The sequence below is a fragment of the Neoarius graeffei genome, chromosome 24 (genome assembly GCF_027579695.1).
Source record: "Neoarius graeffei isolate fNeoGra1 chromosome 24, fNeoGra1.pri, whole genome shotgun sequence".
In the NCBI taxonomy this organism is placed as follows: domain Eukaryota; kingdom Metazoa; phylum Chordata; class Actinopteri; order Siluriformes; family Ariidae; genus Neoarius; species Neoarius graeffei.
In genome coordinates, this window is record NC_083592.1 from 29,702,961 (window position 1) to 29,723,821 (window position 20,861).

The 20,861-nt window shown below is 43.5% G+C and overlaps 1 protein-coding gene across 3 annotated transcripts; it reads left to right on the forward strand.

Annotated features, from left to right (window-relative positions):
- The first annotated feature begins 8,697 nt into the window (after nt 1–8,697).
- LOC132872794 (uncharacterized) lies at nt 8,698–19,097 on the forward strand. Of its 3 annotated transcripts, none has more exons than XM_060907881.1 (3): nt 8,698–8,839; nt 14,914–17,354; nt 18,570–19,097. In XM_060907881.1, the coding sequence occupies exon 2, from the start codon at nt 15,042–15,044 to the stop codon at nt 15,945–15,947; it is 906 nt and encodes a 301-aa protein (XP_060763864.1). In that variant the 5' UTR covers nt 8,698–8,839; nt 14,914–15,041; the 3' UTR covers nt 15,948–17,354; nt 18,570–19,097. The 3 variants fall into 3 exon arrangements, with proteins under 3 accessions (XP_060763864.1, XP_060763863.1, XP_060763865.1); XM_060907880.1 differs by lacking the exon at nt 8,698–8,839 and adding an exon at nt 9,290–9,712; XM_060907882.1 differs by lacking the exon at nt 8,698–8,839 and adding an exon at nt 10,002–10,114.
- Nucleotides 19,098–20,861: the final 1,764 nt, after the last annotated feature.

Below are 20,861 nucleotides of genomic sequence, written 5' to 3' on the forward strand. Positions count from 1 at the left end.
GCCAAATCTGTGCTACACAACTCATGTACACTCATGTACGACTTAGTTTTGTGGAATAACTGCTTATATATATATACACACAGTTGGGCAAAAAAGTATTTAGTCAGCCACCAACTGTGCAAGTTCTCCCACTTAAAAAGATGAGAGAGGTCTGTAATTTTCATCATAGGTACACTTCAACTATGAGAGACAGAATGGGGGGAAAGAATCCAGGAAATCACATTGTAGGATTTTTAATGAATTAATTGGTAAATTCCTCAGTAAAATAAGTATTTGGTCACCTACAAACAAGCAAGATTTCTGGCTCTCACAGACCTGTAACTTCTTCCTTAAGAGGCTCCTCTGTCCTCCACTCGTTACCTGTATTAATGCCACCTGTTTGAACTCATTATCAGTATAAAAGACACCTGTCCACAACCTCAAACAGTCATACTCCAAACTCCACTATGGCCAAGACCAAAGAGCTGTCAAAGGACACCAGTAACAAAACTGCAGACCTGCACCAGGCTGGGAAGACTGAATCTGCAATAGGTAAGCAGCTTGGTGTGAAGAAATCAACTGTGGGAGCAATTATTAGAAAATGGAAGACATACAAGACCACTGATAATCTCCCTCAATCTGGGGCTCCACGCAAGATCTCACCCCGTGGGGTCAAAATGATCACAAGAACAGTGAGCAAAAATCCCAGAACCACATGGGGGGACCTAGTGAATGACCTGCAAAGAGCTGGGACCAAAGTAACAAAGGCTACCATCAGTAACACACTACGCCACCAGGGACTCAAATCCTGCAGTGCCAGACGTGTCCCCCTGCTTAAGCCAGTACATGTCCAGGCCCATCTGAAGTTTGCTAGAGAGCATTTGGATGATCCAGAAGAGGATTGGAAGAATGTCATATGGTCAGATGAAACCAAAATAGAACTTTTTGGTAAAGACTCAACTTGTCGTGTTTGGAGGAGAAAGAATGCTGAGTTGCATCCAAAGAACACCATACCTACTGTGAAGCATGGGGGTGGAAACATCATGCTTTGGGGCTGTTTTTCTGCAAAGGGACCAGGACGACTGATCCGTGTAAAGGAAAGAATGAATGGGGCCATGTATCGTGAGATTTTGAGTGAAAACCTCCTTCCATCAGCAAGGGCATTGAAGATGAAATGTGGCTGGGTCTTTCAGCATGACAATGATCCCAAACACACTGCCCGGGCAACGAAGGAGTGGCTTCGTAAGGAGCATTTCAAGGTCCTGGAGTGGCCTAGCCAGTCTCCAGATCTCAACCCCATAGAAAATCTTTGGAGGGAGTTGAAAGTCCGTGTTGCCCAGCGACAACCCCAAAACATCACTGCTCTAGAGGAGATCTGCATGGAGGAATGGGCCAAAATACCAGCAACAGTGTGTGAAAACCTTGTGAAGACTTACAGAAAACGTTTGACCTCGGTCATTGCCATCAAAGGGTATATAACAAAGTATTGAGATGAACTTTTGTTATTGACCAAATACTTACTTTCCACCATAATTTGCAAATAAAATCTTTAAAAATCAGACAATGTGATTATCTGGATTTTTTTTTCTCATTTTGTCTCTCCCCTCCTAGAACTGCCACCTTATTGTGGTGGAGGGGTTTGTGTGCTTGAATGATCCTAGGAGCTATGTTGTCGGGGGCATTACGCCCCTGTTAGGGTCTCCCAAGGCAGACAGGTCCTAGGTGACAGGCCAGACCAAGAGCAGTTCCCCAAAACCCCTTATGAAGAATAATCAATCAAGGACCATGACGTTGCCCGGTATGGCGCAGCCGGGGCCCCACCCTGGAGCCAGGCCTGGGGTTGGGGCTCGTATGCGAGTGCTTGGTGGCCAGGCCTTTGCCCACGGGGCCCGGCCGGGCTCAGCCTGAAGTGGTGACGTTGGCCCGATCTCCTGTGGGTTCACCACCCACAGAGGTAGCCGGAAGGGGCTGGTGCACTGTGGATTGGGCGGCAGTCGAAGGCAGGGGCCTCGACGACCTGATCCCCAGACACAGCGGCTAGCTGTTGGGACATGGAATGTCACTTCACTGGGGGGGGAAAGAGCCTGAGCTTGTGCGGGAGGTTGAGAGGTACCGGCTAGAGATAGTCGGGCTCACCTCCACGCACAGCTTGCGCTCCGGAACCCAGCTCCTCAAGAGGGGCTGGACTGTCCACTTCTCTGGAGTTGCCCATGGTGAACGGCGGCGGGCTGGTGTGGGCTTGCTTATAGCTCCCCAGCTCAGCCGCCATGTGTTGGAGTTTACCCCAGTGAAAGAGAGGGTCACCTCTCTGTGCCTTCGGATTGGGGAGAGGACTCTTGCTGTTGTTTGTGCCTACGGGACGAATAGCAGTATAGAGTATCCGGCCTTCTTGGAGTCCCTGGGAGAGGTACTGACAGGTGCTCAGACTGGGGGCTCCATTGTTCTACTGGGGGACTTCAACGCTCACGTGGGCGACAACAGTGACACCTGGAGGGGAGTGATTGGGAGGAACAGCCTCCCCGATCTGAACCCGAGTGGTGTTTTGTTATTGGACTTCTGTGCTAGTCACAGTTTGTCCATAACGAACACCATGTTCGAGCATAGGGGTGTCCATAAGTGCACGTGGCACCAGGACACCTTAGGTCGGAGGTCGATGATCGACTTTATTGTCGTTTCATCGAATCTCCGGCCCTATGTCTTAGACACTTGGGTGAAGGGAGGGGCTGAGCTGTCAACTGATCACCACCTGGTGGTGAGTTGGATCCGCTGGTGGAGGAGGAAGCCGGACAGACCTGGCAGGCCCAAACGTATGGTGAGGGTCTGCTGGGAACGTCTGGCTGAGCACTCTGTCGGGGAGGTCTTTAACTCCCACCTCCGGGAGAGCTTCTCCCAGCTTCTGAGGGAGGCGGGAGACATTGAGTCTGAGTGGCCCATGTTCTCTACCTCCATTGTAGACGCGGCTGTTCGGAGCTGTGGCCACAAGGTCTCTGGTGCCTGTGGTGGCGGCAATCCCTGAACCCAGTGGTGGACACCGAAAGTAAGGGATGCTGTCAAGCTGAAGAAGGAGTCCTATCGGGCCATGTTGGCCTCCAGGACTCCTGAGGCAGCTGATGGGTATCGGCAGACCAGGCGTGCCGCAGCTCGGGCAGTTGCAGAGGCAAAAACTCGGAACTGGGAGGAGTTTGGTGAGGCCATGGAGGAGGACTATCGGTCAGCCTCGAAGAAATTCTGGCAAACCGTCCAGCACCTCAGGAGGGGGAAGCAGTACTCTGCCAACACTGTTTACAGTGCGGGTGGGGAGCTGTTGACCTCGACTGGGGACATTGTCGGGCGGTGGGAGGAATACTTCAAGGATCTCCTCAATCCCACAGTCACGTCTTCCATTGAGGAAGCAGAGGCTGATGACTCAGGGGCGGACTCGTCCATTACCCAAGCCGAAGTCACTGAGGTGGTTAGCAAGCTCCTCAATGGCAAGGCACCGGGGATGGATGAGATCCGCCCCAAGTATCTCAAGTCTCTGGATGTTGTGGGGCTGTCTTGGCTGACATGCCTCTGCAACATCGCGTGGCGGTCAGGGACAGTGCCTCTGGAGTGGCAGACTGGGGTGGTGGTCCCTCTTTTTAAGAAAGGGAAGCGGAGAGTATGCTCCAATTATAGGGAATCACACTTCTCAGCCTCCCAGGGAAGGTTTACTTCAGGGTACTGGAGAGGAGAATTTGGCCGATAGTCGAACCTCGGATCCAGGAGGAACAATGTGGTTTTCGTCCTGGTCGCGGAACACTGGACCAGCTCTATACCCTTCATAGGGTGCTCGAGGGTTCATGGGAGTTTGCCCAACCAGTCCACATGTGCTTTGTGGATCTGGAGAAGGCATTTGACCATGTCCCTCATGGTATTCTGTGGGGGGTGCTTCGGGAGTATGGGGTTCGGGGCTCTTTGCTAAGGGCTGTCCGGTCCCTGTACAAATGGAGCAGGAGTCTGGTTCGCATTGGCGGCTGTAAGTCAGACCTGTTCCCAGTGCATGTTGGACTCCGGCAGGGCTGCCCTTTGTCACCGGTTCTGTTCATAATTTTTATGGACAGAATTTCTAGGCACAGCCAGGGGCCGGAAGGAATCCTGTTTGGGAACCACAGGATTTCATCTCTGCTTTTTGCAGATGATGTTGTCCTGTTGGCTTCTGCAAACCAGGACCTTCAGCATGCACTGGGGTGGTTTGCAGTCAAGTGTGAAGCAGCTGGGATGAGAATCAGCACCTCCAAGTCCGAGGCCATGGTTCTCGACCGGAAAAGGGTGGCTTGCCCTCTCCAGGTTGGTGGAGAAGTCTTGCCTCAAGTGGAGGAGTTTAAGTATCTCGGGATCTTGTTCACAAGTGAGGGAAAGATAGAGCGTGAGATCGACAGGCGGATCGGTGCGGCCTCCACAGTGATGCGGTCGCTTTACTGGTCCGTCATGGTGAAGAAGGAGCTGAGCCAAAAGGCGAAGCTCTCGATTTACCGGTCGATCTACATTCCGACTCTCACCTATGGTCATGAGCTTTGGGTAATGACCGAAAGAACAAGATCACGGATACAAGCGGCCGAAATGAGTTTCCTTCGCAGGGTGGCTGGGTGCTCCCTTAGAGATAGGGTGAGAAGTACAGTCACTCGGGAGGAGCTCGGAGTAGAGCCGCTGCTCCTCCACATCGAGAGGAATCAGCTGAGGTGGCTCGGACATCTCTTTCGGATGCCTCCTGGACACCTCCCTGGGGAGGTGTTCCAGGCATGTCCCCCCCAGGAGGAGGCCCTGGGGAAGACCCAGGACACGCTGGAGGGACTATGTCTCTCAGCTGGCCTGGGAATGTCTCGGTGTTCTTTCCGAGGAGCTGGCTGAGGTGTCTGGGGAAAGGGAAGTTTGGGCTTCCATTCTCAGACTGCTGCCTCTGCGACCCAGCCCTGGATAAGCGGAAGAAGATGAGACGAGGCATTTTGTCTCTCATAGTTGAGGTATACCTATGATGAAAATTACAGGCCTCTCTCATCTTTTTAAGTGGGAGAACTTGCACAATTGGTGACTGACTAAATACTTTTTTGCCCCACTGTATATATATATATATATATATATATATATATATATATATATATATATATATATATATATATATAAACACAGCACAGTGGTGTAGTGTTAGCACTCTCACCTCACAGCAAGAAGGTTCTGGGTTCAAGCCCCGTGGCCGGCAAGGGCCTTTCCGTGCTGGGTTTGCATATTCTCCCCTTGTCTCTGTGGGTTTCCTCTGGGTGCTCCGGTTTCCCCCACAGTCCAAAGACATGCAGGTTAGGCTAATTGTTGGCTCTAAATTGACTGTAGGTATGAATGTGAGTGTGAATGGTTGTTTGTCTCTGCGTCAGCCCTGTGATGACCTGGTGACTTGTCCAGGGTGTACCCCACCTCTCGCCCATAGTCAGCTGGGATAGACTCCAGCTTGCCTGCAACCCTGTACAGGATAAGCGGCTAGGGATAATGGATGGATATGTGTATGTATGTGTATGTGTATATGTATGTATGTATATGTGTGTGTGCGTGTGTGTGTGCTTTGTACAGATGAATGTACATTAATAGTGCTAATAGAAAGAATTGTAATGAATGAAAAGAAGGAAACTGCAAAAGTGACAGTATTCAACAGGATATAGATAGATAGATAGATAGATAGATAGATAGATAGATAGATAGATAGATAGATAGATAGATAGATAGATAGATAGATAGATAACAAATTGACTCTAAGGTGACTAATGGCAGTAAACAAGACAGCTCTGACGGTGCAAAGTGACAGGAGGAGCAGGGTTATGAACAGGACTATACAGTAGAGAGGTCAGAGTTCTCTCTGTCAGACAGAGGTGAGTTATTGTACAGTATGATGGCTTGGGGCAGGAAAGATTTCCTGTATTGGTCCCTACGACAGTGAAGAAGGTGTTGGAGAAGGTGCTCCTCTGTCTATCCAGAGTATTTGTTGGTTTGTCTACTCCTGGTTATGTCTACTCTTGAAATCTGTACATTTACTGTCTTTAACAAAGGTTACTAAAGTACATACATCATTATCATGTTGTATGAAAACAATTATTATTATTTTCCAATTGATAGATGGATGTTCTTTCTTTCTTTCTTTCTTTCTTTCTTTCTTTCTTTCTTTCTTTCTTTCTTTCTTTCTTTCTTTCTTAAACCCTTTCAAACTCAATCTACCTTCATCTTAAACACACAACCCCTCAAACTTTTCAGCCTATTTACTGTGAACATGTGCTTATCATTGCTTGTTGGCTGCAGTGTGAATCCAAAGCCGTCGCAGGCTAAATCGTTATGTAGCTCTTTGTGACTGCCAAGTATCATATTAAAAAATGCATATTAAAGTATATATAAGGCTGCACTTATTACATAATCAAAGCTTTTGAAAAAAAAAGTTATAAATAATAGTATGCACAATCATTTATCTTTATATATTACTTTGGCGAAGAGTCTCAAGAAGACAAATAAAACAGCAGTCATGTTAAGTAAAGCAGATGATAAAGGCTGGCAAAGAGAGAGAAGTTGGAAAGTTGGCGAGCATCTCTGAAATGAAAGACTGCTTGATTTATAGTTCTGTACTTTTGAGCTTAGCGCTGTGAAATGTGCCTTGGCACTGTGCCTTTCCTCAGGCTTTCACTGCCAGTGCTGGAGCTTCTTTTGTTGTTTCAGTTCGAGGCGGAGGTTTTCCAGCAGAGCTCCAGTAGACCCCATGCTTTCAAGGGCAACACCTGAACCCAAACAACCCATTTATCTCTTTCATGGACCTATTCAAGCTTTACAATCAAGCAAATATAACAGACTACAGTGCTGATTTCTAACACAAAATCCTGATGTCTGCCATCATTTACAGACTTTCGAGGCTGCCTTTTTGGCTTCTTCAGAACAGGTTGTGTGATCAGGTTCTGTCAGGTCGGTGTCAAAACAAATAGCAGCGCAATGACCAGAATGTGAGTGCAGTGCTGGAATTTGTACAGCCACACCCTCAGGGCTCTGTAGTTAAAGTCAAACCCAATATGGACTTTAGATTGCGTTTTTATAAGCCGCAGCACCTAATTAAACCAGGGTAGCTTCGAATAAGACAGCGGCTCTCTTTACTGGGGTATTTGGACTTCAGCAGTGCAGGTGGCTATGATGTTCAGGGGTGAAATAAAATATAATCAATACCGATGAGACTAATAGAAACTGTTCTTAAAGGAGACGCCCCTATGATTCCATAAAAACCTTCCTTTATGATGCTTTCTTCCTTTTCCATTCATTGAATTTTAGCACATAAGGCATGTATAATGACTTTGATATGACTTACAAGCAAATTATCCAACAATGAAGACTAAATACAGTTTAAAAAAAAGAAAGAAAAAAAACCCTGAAGGTTTTCTAAAGAAACCAACAACACAAGGGTTTCCTCCTTTTGGACCGTTACAACAGTTAAACATTTAACTAACCATTTTTGAAGGAATTAGAGTCAAAGTGTGAGCGTAGTAACCCAGTAAGATCAATTTTGACTTCATAATAATGGCCATGATAATAACTATGAGTTGTGCCGATGATATTTGGCACATATGAACAATATTTACACCAAAACAGCCTTCAGGACCTTGCCAGATGAATGATACCTTATTTACAGCTCTACTCCCTGATGAAATGCAAATTAGAGAAGGCTTCATCCATTGATCTTTTCCTCCAAATGGCACAATGTTGGATGCCTGATTGAACTATAATTACAGCTATTTGGCTTAAGATCCACGTCTGGCTTCAGGACAAGTAATTAAAATTAAGGTAGGAGTGCAGTGCCATTGCCAGACCCATCTGTGTACACATGTTCCTATCACAATCTGTGAAGCTGGATGCCAAATCACTGGGTTATCAAAGTGTTTCCTACATAATTCTGAGAAGCAATTAAAACTCCAGAAAAGTGTAAACAGAACTGAGAAGAGACCATTTTTAAATCCCATTTTTTGTCAATAGCTTCATCCCAAACCATGATCCATGAAGAGTGACCCCAATGAAGGGTCCATTTTATTGCTTGTGAGATATTCAGAGTCTTAACGTATAAGCTACAGACAAGACAAAGGCGTATGATGATAACCAGGACGTTGGCAGAAGAATCATCACCTTGGAGTGAGCTGCAGGCTTTTGTGTAGTGCTGATGAAGCTGAGCAGAAGCCCTGGAGCCACATTCAACACTCCATTAATCAGGGTTTAAACAGCTGTGGCCTGCCTTGCTTCTTCTGCAGCCTAATTGGTGGAGATTAGTGCTTTTACTGCTGACCTCAGACCGGTTTGTTGCCACACTTATCATCTTCTGGTGACCAGTTTCCTTCCTGGTTGGTAGTTGGATGAACATAATTACACATCATGACAGACTCTCTTATAGAAACGTCTGAAATCTAAAATCCTGTCGTAATTCTGTGGATATCTCAGATTAAAGTTGAGGCAGAGAACCAACTGTGCACTCAAAAGCTCATTTCATACTAATTGAGCATTTTAGGTCAAGTGAGACTCAGGCACAGTTTCTAGCACACAGTAGTTTCACATTAACTAGGAGTACAGGATTTTCTGGTTTCCTTGTTGAAGGAATAACGGCAGGTCTGTGGTCTAAACCTCTCATAGATCATTAATTACTTCTTCTAGGCCTTTGGTTTATTTGTCAGGCATTATTGCTCTGCGTGGATGGATAGCTCCTGTGCCGTCAGTTTTGTAAAAGCCCGTGCTTGAAGTGTTGGAGCTACCCAAATATTTATTCTGCCTGGACCAAGCTGAACATCTCAGGGTGTCTTACTTCCTTTGCCAAACACTCAGAAGGCCCCTTGTGTTTAAAAAGGTTAGCTTCTCTCATTTTGTTTATAATAGCGTAGCCGAGACCTAACCATGGCTAAGAAAAAAAAAAACTACCCTGGGTGAATCAGGCATTAATCAAAACTTTGATTAATCTTAACATATTCCAGTTAAAGATGTTCAAAATACTGTATTTAAGGATTTAATTTGTATGTATTAATAATGAATAATAAAGTAATAGTAATAGTAGTAATAGAGATATCTTGTGTCCAGAGCCTGTTTTTGTTAATGATAGTCAATGTGAATAATCTGAAGCAAACCTCTCCAGTAATATTTCAGTGTAACAATAATAGAAGTGTGTTTATAACACAGCGTAGTGTGGCGTCAGTTTCCGAGAAATCACTTTGCACGTTTTGTTCCAGCATGTTTCCACAACACACTTCAAAGCATTTTTGCCACTGGTTCTCAGCACAGTGACTTCACGAGTGTATCTCTAGCGCTGATCATCATCACAGGGGCTGCACAGCCATTTCACGCATCATTGAGCGAACAAACAAACAGAGGTGCGACCAGGCCCGCTTAACGTAACAACCGAACGGCAGATCAACACATCCATGAAGAGACGTACAAGGAATGTTTTTGCTCTCATTCCCTCCCCCAAGCAGTAAGGAAGCAGAGCCAAGCTGAGATTCCTCGGTGTCAGACATGTGTATTAGATTGCATCCTGAGGCAGTGCACCTGGGTGCTGCTGTTGACACAACTGTCATCCGTGCTGACAATATTTATGGTCACTTCAGGGTGACCACAGATGTGTGGACGTCTTCTGCATTTGTCTGGGATGTTTAGTTCATCTGATTGTGGAGCTGGCAGGACTTTGTCTTGTTCTCCCAGAACAATACAATACTCCTAATACACACAGGTACAACTGAATAACATACACAAACACACTCTTATTACAATGTAAATTATCTGGTGGAAGAAATGAAACACTATTCTTGGGTTTCACGTGACATCACATCCACCTCATTAGTTATTCAAAACTTTAGCTGGTGGTCTACCAAAGCTCAGTTCACAAAGCGTTTGTACAGAGAAGGTGCATTGCTCACATGAAAAATGCCTTACGCTTGCGTTGTTCAAATCGATCAAACTGTGAAACTGATAAAAGTTTCTTCAGGGTTCCCCGTGAACTAATAAAAAAGGGGTGAACGAACACAGGATTTCACAAAAAGACGTCGAGAAAGGTGGCTTTTGAACCTCTCACTGAAATCGAAGGGAGCCGAGTTGAAGCATGTTCGAGTTTGCAGTCATCACTTGGTGAAAGGTTTGTATATCCCTCTCAGCTATGTCCTTAGTGTTTTCCAAGTACTTCTTTTTTGCTATGTGTTGTTATTTTATGGTACTTTTTTTAGTCACGAAGCGCTAAAGTCCCCAGCTGTTTCTTTGTTTCCTCCTCACAAAGTCCATATGCATGAAGGTCGCGACAAAATTCTTCCCTGGCCATACAGTTACAATGCGCCATGATCACTTCTCCATCTTGTTTAACTAAGATCCAGGTCTTTAAAGGGGTTTCTGATGATCTTTGTGAATGATTTACCTGAGAGATAAGAGCGAGCACAAGTGAGAATCAAGTGAACTGTTGTTTGTTTGCATTTCAACTTGCAGTGCTTCGTTGTAAAGATGTGAACGAAAAGCTTAAAAAGACATACTTATATGGGCAAAAACAATACAGGATTCATTCGGCAGAGACTTGATACCGAGGTCCTTTACCCAGCCACATACAAAAAAGTTGTAAGCCTCCATACTCTTCCACACTTTCATCTGTTTTGCGGTGTAGAAGGACGTCTGTAACACCAGATAGTTCGAGATGTCGGGGAACTCGACTGAAGGGTAGTTTTCAAGATCGTATGACAAATCCTTCTTTCCCAGACTGTACTGGTCGATTCCATTGCACACAGCAATCTCCTGAATCTATCTAAAGCGAGCAGTGGCTTCTAGATTACGAGCATACTCTAAGTTATCGCTAGTTGTTTGCACTACAGCAGCTATTTTAGTTTGCTAGACCACCAGCTGTTTTACCGGAAGTGAAATCGCTAAGAAAAGTCACGTGACTGAAACCCAAGAATAGAGAGAGCTAAACAGGTTCACTTCCAAGCTTGCTAGCTTGGAGTAGTAATTAGTTCCAAGCAGTGTTGGGCACGTTACTTTCAAAAAGTAATTAGTTATAGTTACTAGTTACTTTTCCCAAAAAGTAACTGAGTTAGTAACGGAGTTACTTTGTCATAAAAGTAACTAATTACCAGGGAAAGTAATTATTCCGTTACATTTTGTTCCCCCTCAAAAAAAAAATCAAATTCAATTAGTGTAATCATAATAAAAGTGAATGTTAAATGTGTTTAATGACTGAAATGGACACTTAACAGAACCAATTAGTAATGTTATCTACACTATATTAATATGTTTGTGGGACAATGTGAGATAAGACGTATATCAAATGTAATATATTTTTGTAGTTATTAAAATTATGTTACTAATTACTGGCCACTGACGAGGACAAACGCTTTGTTCCTCGACATAATGTGCATTGCACGTAGACACTCTTGCCTTTTATTTCAAGTAATGAAAAGTCCTGGCTGTATTTCCAGTGTGAAAGCGCAGTGCTGGGCTGACCGCTCGCCATCGCTGGGTCTTCCGATTGAAAGAGCGCGCAGTAGTGCACTAGGCATGGCCTACCTACATCTGTTGTCCAAATCTACTCTGATTGGCTTACTGTGCCGTTGTCTCGTGTCTCCCCGCCCCACACGAAAGCAGAGTAAAGAAAGGCTGAACGAGCAGCGTGCCAGATGAGAACAGCTTTAATAAAGTAACGCATAGTATTTTATTGTAAGTAACGGGAACGGCGTTATAACGATGTAAAAAGTAATTAGTTAGATTACTCGTTACTAAAAAAAGTAATGCCGTTAGTAACGCCGTTATTTCTAACGCTGTTATTCCCATCACTGGTTCCAAGCAATACTAAGTAAGCTAATTTTAAGTACCATATAGTGTAAAAGAACAGTAAACAGTACACTTCCACATTGTAAGATTACAGCAGTCATTTAAGGTTATGACTTGTCACACCATAGAAGATAAGCCTAATCATAATCCATAACAAACTTTGCGATAATTTGTTCTCCATGTCAGATTATATGATGAAGATCCTCTAACAATAAACCTGCAATGAAAGAAAATTACTACGTTCAGCTTATGCCATTAATCAGCATGACTCAGATTCGTGCAGCAAATGGGGTTGTATAAACAGAAACAAGCCCACACTATGAGAGAGGTAATGTTATGTCGAGATAAAACACATTTTATAATGCAAATAAGAGTTTATAGTCATTCACGCTCTTCTGCCACAATTCGACACGCCTTTAAATCCAACACGTTTGGTTTATGTTTCAGCATTTCTTCTGCCATAGCTGTAGCTGTCCCTTGAGTTTCACATAATTCTATGTAAATCTATACTACTAAAGGAAGGCTGTCTGTCTCTCTGTCTCTCTGTCTGTTCACCTATGCAAATTGACACGGCTGGACGCACATACTCCATACTTTGCATATGGATTGGTGACACCCCAGAGGGGCCCAAGACAACATTTTCGATTTTCCAAAACATGGGATTAGTGCTAATCCAACACATAATTTCCCATAGGCTACATTCTCACGCTAACACACTGCGCGTAGCCTCGGCAGGGAATCCCCTCCTCCACTCGCCTGAGAGTTTTGATTGTACGGGACCTCGCAATCAGTGCTCCTCGCTGGACACTTCCACTAGGGCCGAGTCTATGTCACTGAGGGAGCGTTTTAGCCCCTGTGAAGAGCACTATTCAGAGGAGATCAGGTTCACAGGCAATAACTACTTGTATCATATAATGCAAGCCCATCTTAAATTGGGTACAAACCGTCTACATTGTTACTGGGTCCTAAGTGCCTGTGCTTTGATTGAAAGTGATTTGGTAATTGGGTTTATTTCCAAAACAGCCGAAGTCCAGTTTTTACTAAACATTAAATTAACCAAAAATCTTGTTATCCTAATAAATTAGTATTACAATAAAAACCGCTCAAGTAAATTTTATTTTTTCCCCCCAAAAAAATCCTAAGTCCCAGCATCTGTCATGTTCAAAACTCACCAATAGATCCTTCAGCCAATAGATTCTTATAAGGTCATATGCCTTTTCAATGATTCTTTATGCAGTATTGAGTCAAGTCAAAGTCAAAGTCCCTCCTGTGCCAGGACCTGGTCTTCCCCAGCAGTCTCCCGTCCCAGTACCAACCGGGCCCTTAAGGCGCACTGGGCAGCACCGATCTCTGCTTCTGTAGCCCTCAGCCACTCGCCTATACAGCTGGGGTTACAGTGTGTGTGTGTGGGGGGGTAGTCCTCTGGTAACCACGAGAGTTTGACTCAACACTCACATCTGTATTGCAGTGTGCCTTGCCAGATGGTAGTAGGTACCATTTTTATGATGGTCTTCAGTATGACTCAACCGCGAGTAGAACTTGAAATCTCCCTGTCAAGAGGCGGACACGCTAACCATTAGTCCAGCTTGCAGTACCTATGTAATAATGAGTATGGAGGTTAAAATAATTAGTCAGTTCAGCCATGGTCTGAAGGTTAAAGAAACAGACTTGGGGCCCAAAGGGTCACTGGTTTGATTCCCAGGAATGGTAGGAAAAACGTGAGGGGAGTTAAGTGAATCACAGCCCCTGAGCAAGGCACCTAACCCCAAATGCTCCCTGGGTGCTGTAGCATAGTTGCTCACTGCCCTGGGTTTGTGTGTGCTCATTACTCACTTGTGTGTACGGTATGTTCACTGCTTCAGATGGGTTAAATGCAGCAGAGGAATTTTGCTGTGCTTGAGTGGACATGTGACAAAAATAAAATGGCTTCTTCTTCTAATGTGTTTTACTTATGTAATGATAAATAAGTGAAGTTTTTCATATCATAAATGTTAATGCAATACTGAATAACAGACTACAAGTCATCTTCGATTGCTAGTATCTGGCACCTATGACACTGATATTGAGCTATTCAGTAATAATCATTGCACTGTTGCATATTCCCACTATTAGGGTGAAGGCAGGCTTGTAATACTCGAGTCCAGGACTCTGACTCAAGTCTGACTCATGCCCTAATTTTAAGGACTCATGACTTGACTTGGACTTGAGCACTGATGACTCAGGCTTGGACTCGGACTCATGCATTAACTGCATTAGGACTCGGAAAATGGAGACGAGGACTCGGATTTTTTCTTTATTTTTTGTAACATGGCATAATAATTTGGCATAAGATATTTATATCTACATTAATTTTTATACTAATTTTGTGTAAGAGTGTCATACCTGCGTGCCTTGGTGCATGCATCAGATAGACTCTTGGGCACTCCGGACTGCCTGCGCACCAAGCGGAGTCTTGTGCACAGCGTAAACGACTCACACCTGCACAGGATTAAGGCACAAACAGCGCGCTGATATAAAAACTGTGAAAACACATTTACTTTGCAAAGTATTGAGTTGCATTGCTGACACATTACTGAACCTTATTTCCTTGTTTGTTTTCCTGATCCTTGATTTCCTGTTTCTCGTCTTTGATTCTGCCGAGTCTACGATAGCCTATTTGTGCCTCGCTTGATCTATTGCCTGTTTCACTGTTTTACAATTTTGCCTGCCGTTCTGGATTGTTTACCTGTCTTCACTTTTTTAAATTTTATTTTATTAAGCTTCCACCTCAGATACAATAAATAAACATATAATAATTTTTTTTAAATGGTGGGGGTCACACAACAGAGCTAGGCTCCAATAACAGTGTGCCTATACAGTGTGCACTTGTATTAATAAACACACCTTCTGCACTTACATCCATCTCTCAACCATGTCTGACAGAATACTTTGGACTCCTTGACATGCACATTCTACGCACTTCCTGGTTCCCGAGTTGTTTGTGACAAGTCTTTTTTTCCACAAGTGTTGGTGTTAATTATTAATCTTTTTTTAATATTTTTTTCTACAAATAATTTTCCAGTATCCTCTTCATTTTTATTGTACTGTCACTTTCCTTTTTCCATTTTTTTCTCTCTCTTTTTTCAGAAAAACACAGAGACTGGAAGCTTTCTTTTTTTTCTCCTCCTGCATAAAGACCATAAGCGGAGGCCATCCACATCAGATCTGCTTTAATATCAACAGATCTTCAATTAAGGTACGTGAATCTTTTCATCATGGCACACCTTCAGCCTGTTCAGTGTGCTGAGTGCAGGATGTTTAGTCATTCTTCCTCTGTTGCTAGCGATAGCTTTATTTGTGATAAGTGCAGATTAGTTAGCTCTCTGACGGAGAAGATTATAGTGTTAGAAGCACGTATCCATGCTTTAGAGAAGGTCAATGAGAATGAGAACGGTGTAGTTTCTGTAGGGGAAAGTCTGGATGCCCGAGGTGGAGTTAGCAATCCCCCAACTCCGGCATTAGAGCCCTTACAGCGGGGCGAATGGGTGACGACTCAGCGGCATAAGCATAGAGCCAAAGCTACCACTGAGGCTCGCCCACGGGAGCACCACTCCTCTCCGCGTCACGTGTCAAACAGGTTTGCTCTCCTTAGTGATGCAACCACTGAGAAGCCTGAAAGAGCTCTGGTTATAGGGGACTCTATCATACGGCATGTGAAATTAGCTCAGCCTTTAGGGGCACCAGCAGCTTTAGTCAGGTGTATACTGGGAGCCAGGGTGCCGGACATAGGAGGTAATCTTAGGGTCCTAGGCAAGCACAGGTTCTCAAAGATAGTTATCCATGCAGGAGCTAATGATATACGCCTTCGTCAGTCTGAGGTTACTAAGAGTAACTTTGTAGAGGTGTTTAAATTAGGGAAGGCAATGTCCGATGCTGTAGTATGCTCTGGCCCCATCCCAATGCGGCGTGGCAATGTAGCTTACAGCAGGTTATGGTCGCTGAACTGCTGGTTGTCCAGGTGGTGCTCTGAAAACAGTGTGGGCTTTATAGATAATTGGGCTAATTTTGAGGGCACTGCTGGCCTGTTAGGGCGGGACCGTATCCATCCCACTCGGGAAGGTGCTGCTCTCATTTCCTGCAGCATAGGTCATAGTCTCAGAACAGGCCTAGTTAATTTCTGACAATCCAGAGCCAAGGCCAGGGAGCAGACGAACAGGCTAAACCAACTGTCCACTAACTGCACAGAGTCGTCACTCAGGGTCCACTACATCGAGACTGTGTCTGTTCCCCGAGCTCAACAAAAAAGTAGAAATATTCAGAGAGTTTGTTCCAGTAACCTAATCAATATAAAATCAGATTATACTGACTGTACAGCAGCTGCCAGCACCTTTGATCTAAAGGTGGGGCTATTAAATATTAGATCTCTTACATCTAAAGCGCTAATGGTTAATGAACTCATTACTGATCAGGATTTTAATGTACTTTGTTTAACTGAAACATGGATTAAGCCAAATGAATATATAGCATTAAATGGAGCTAGTCCTCCTGGATACAGTTATATACACCAGCCTTGTCTAACTGGCAGAGGAGGAGGCATTGCGGTTATTTATAATGATTATCTAGTGTAACACAAAAACCTAGTTATAAATTTAATACATTTGAAGTTCTTCATACTAATATAATGTATGTAGCCTCAAAAAATAGGTCTACGCAGTTAATTCCGTTATTTATTATTTACAGGCCCCCGGGGCTATATTCTGAGTTTCTTTCTGAATTTGCAGATTTTATCTCAGGTCTGGTTATTTCCTTAGACGAAGCTTTAGTTGTCGGAGATTTTAATATTCACTTCGATAACCCAGAAGACCCTTTGAAAACAGCGTTTGTGTCTATTTTAGATTCAGTAGGGATTAATCAGAATGTCATAGGACCAACCCATAATGATGGTCACACCCTCGATCTAAAACTAACATTCAGGTTAAACGTAGAAAATATAGTCATACTTCCACAGTCTGAAGTTATCTCAGATCATTATCTCATCTCATTCAAACTATGTCTGAGTAATAATATATGCACCTCACCACGCTACTGTATTAAATGTACATTCACGTCAACTACTGCACAGAGCTTTATAAATGATCTCCCAGAGTTAACTTTGATTGGGTCACTGTCAGCCCCTGCAGAACTTGACCAGGCAACTGAATGCTTAGTCAACATAACGTCTTTTCTTCTCACTTTCCGTTACTGTAGTCAGTCTTTCATGTTTCATTCGCATGCTCACATCCTCCCCTGCTTGTACTCAGTGCAATATGTATACTGTTCCTACTTACAGTATTGAGGTGACATTGGGCATACCTAACAACCTGTGTTTTCTCTCTCTCTCTCTCTCTCTCTCTCCCCCCCCAAAATATGTCCGTCTGAGTTACATGTTGGTCCTGGGATCGAGATGCTGACCTCTTCTGCTCCTCGGACCTGCCTGATCCATCCTGGTGCCCTGTGTCTGGTTGGAGTCTCATCATATCACTCCTGTGGAGGATGGCCCCATGTGGACAGTTGAAATTCACACCTGGAGGACGCTCTGGACTCTTATGGTAATGCTTTTATGGCTGAGGACTACAGCTGACTTGCTAACTTTAGGACTGCAGTTGTCATGAACAGTTTAGCACTCAAGTTTCCATCAATGAAGAGTTTATAACATCAGTGAAACTGACTTCATGTTAAAACTGTTAATGTTATAGTCATGTTGTCTGTTGTTGCCCAAATGAGGATGGGTTCCTTTTTGAGGCTGGTTCCTCTCGAGGTTTTTTCCTCATGTCGTCTGAGGGAGTTTTTCCTTGCCACCGCCACAGACTTGCTCATTGGGGATAGATTAGGGATAAAATTAGCTCATGTTTTAAGTCATTCAAATTCTGTAAAGCTGCCTTGCGACAATGCTTATTGTTAAAAGCGCTATACAAATAAACTTGACTTGACCTGACTTGACATTCACCTGTTCATACATCATGTTCAGGAACAAGCTAATGTTAATGGGGTTAAAACAGCCACCATCAAATGGTGCGGTTGGAGTCTTGGACTCGACTTGGCTCAATAGTGGACTCGACTTGGACTCGACTCAAATTTTTTTTAATGACCTAGACTTGACTCAGACTTGAACACTGGGACTCGAGACTGGACTCGGATTCGAGGTTTAGTGACTCGACTACAACACTGGGTGAATGTCAAAGGAATTATGCCTGGGATTTACTTTGAGTAAACTAATTTGAATACTGTATAACACTTTCTCTCTCTCCATGTTGAAAATGTCTCTGAAATATCTCGTTTTAGTTTGATGAATGGCAATTCGGTCCACCTTAATACAAATACTGGAACTGTAAAAGAGTCCGATGAAATTTAGATCTTCTCTGATTGTTCTAAGATGGATTGAGGAGGATTTGGAAATACAGCCCGTTAATTACAGCTATGGCAGGTTAACCCGTCCTCTGGAGGATTTTCGTCCTCGAGGTTTAAACGATTCCCTTGAATGTTCCAGTCAAAGACCTGCTGTACACTTTACTTCTGAGCAAAATAGGACTTTTCCTTTCATATCTAATCACACAACAATGACTTCATCTCACTAAATTTAGATTAGAAAGAGTGCAAACATACTGTATCATAAAAATGTCAGTATTGATCTAGGCCTCTGGTATAAGGCCTATAAATCGCAACCTTGTGATTAACACTTGACTTGGAGAAAGTCACTTTTCTCTCGGTAGTGAGAGTTGTTTTCGTGGCTGCTGACCTTTTTTTTTCTTTGCCACTTTGTCCAGGTTTTGTAGTGGAAAACGTGAGCAGTTTTCTCCTCTTCAGAATGAAGCTGTGTCTTCTTGATTGAAGTTTATATAGGAAGGTCAGTGGTTGCTGCCTCGGGGCCGTGGGATTCCTTCAGGTGCTATATATCAACCCAGAGCAATAAATGCCACTGGCTGTATTTCTCAGGACAAAGGCAGGTGTCTTCTCATCTCTGGTAAAGATGAATGTGTGGTTCATGGATAAGGTGAGTCTCAAAATCAATGAAAAAGGGGGAAAGATAGTAGAATGCCATACATAATATACATGTCTTACAAAGATGCTTTAAGATGTGTAGGATTTATGTTTCACCTGAGAAGAGGCTCAGTGATGCAACCTAATAACTTCCTTAGTATTAACTCATCCCCTTTTGTCCAGATGTGCAAAAGCAAGTGCATATCTGCAATAAGAATGATTTTATTATTTTTTAATTTTTTTATTTTTGTAAATGTCTGTATAGCACTTTTAAAGTTTTTAAATGATCACACCATGGGGTGTGCTGTTGTAAGAAATTAATCAAATCAATTTATTTGTATAGCATTGTTAACAATAGACATTGTCATAAAGCAGCTTTACAGAAAAAATAAAGATTTCAAACATATGAACTAACAATTTATCCCTAATAAATTTATCCTTAATAGATTTATTTATCACAGTCTCCCCGTGTCCGTGTGGGTTTCCTCTGGGTGCTCCGGTTTCCCCAACAGTCCAAAGACATGCAGGTTAGGCTAATTGTTGGCTCTAAATTGACCGTAGGTGTGAATGTGAGTGTGAATGGTTGTCTGTGTCTATGTGTCAGCCCTGTGATGACTTGGCGACTTGTCCAGGGTGTACCCCGCCTTTCGCCCATAGTCGGCTGGAATAGGCTCCAGCTTGCCTGCGACCCTGTAGAACAGGATAAAGCGGCTAGAGATAATGAGATGAGATTTATTTATCCCTAATGAGCAAGCCTGTGGCAATGGTGGCAAAGAAAAACTCCCTCAGACAACATGAAGAAGGTCCTCGATAGGAACCAGACTCAAAAGGGAACCCATCCTCATTTGGGTAATAACAGATAGTGTGATTATAAATAACTCACTCCTATAAGTGTGTCCTATATGGTTAAAAAGTACAGCTCTATAACCAGGAAATTCATTATAGTTTTAGCATGAAGTCTATTTTGTTGACGTTATCAACTGTTCATTGATGGAGACTTGAGTGCAAAACTGTTCATGACAACTGCAGTCCTAAAGTTTTCATGGCAATTGTAGCCCTCAGCCATCACAGCAAAACTGTAAGTGTCCAGAGCCATCTTCCAAGTGTATTTTTAGAGTGACCATATGGGGCCATCCTCACTGTGCAAAGTGATGAGAACTCCAGCTAGAAGTAGGGCATCAGGATGGACCAGGGGCTGTACTTATGGGGCCACCCTCACATTGTAAAGTGATGGGAACTCCAGCTAGAAGTAGGCCCTCAGAATGGACCAGGGACTGTAAATATGGGGCCATCCTCACTGTGCGAAGTGATGAGAACTCCAGCTAGAAGTAGGGCATCAGGATGGACCAGGGGCTGTACTTATGGGGCCATCCTCGCAGTGTGAAGTGATGAGAACTCCAGCAAGAAGTAGGGCATCGGGATGGATCAGGCAGGTCCGAAGAGCACGAGAGGCGAGCATCAATGGTGTCTCCAGATCAACGTGTAACTAAACATAGATAGAGAGACAGAGAGAGAGAGAGAGAGAGAGAGAGAGAGCTTTTTACGTATGCCCGTTGTCACCTAATGGTTAAGAATAATGTACATTGTGTGCTGAGTGCAAGCAGGGACTCCAGAATCACTGCTGTTACAATATCAAACACCTTACAGCTATTTGCCCAACATTCTACACTTAATTAAAATTAATTAATTAACATACCTTTTTTATCCATTTACTGTTTAGCTACATTTAATGTTGTAGAATGTCCTTGAGAGATTTAGTTCCTGTTATCACTTGCATTATAGCAGCTAATAAACAGCCGTAACTTTATCAGCCCCTCTAAATTCTCTCTCCTGAAGTTAATAAGACTAAAAAGCCATTATCTTGTTACTGAGAAACTGAAAAGCACAAAGTCCTCTGTCCTAAAGATATTCCCATGTTGAAAAGTTTAAAGGAACAGCTTTACCTCCGACCATTACAATGTAATGCTCCTGCTGTTATAGAAAATAAACATTCAACCCATTCTGGCCAATCAGAATCTCGAATTCAGTAGTGCTGTGGTATAATGGCTGTTATGATTATTATGAAATATGATATCATG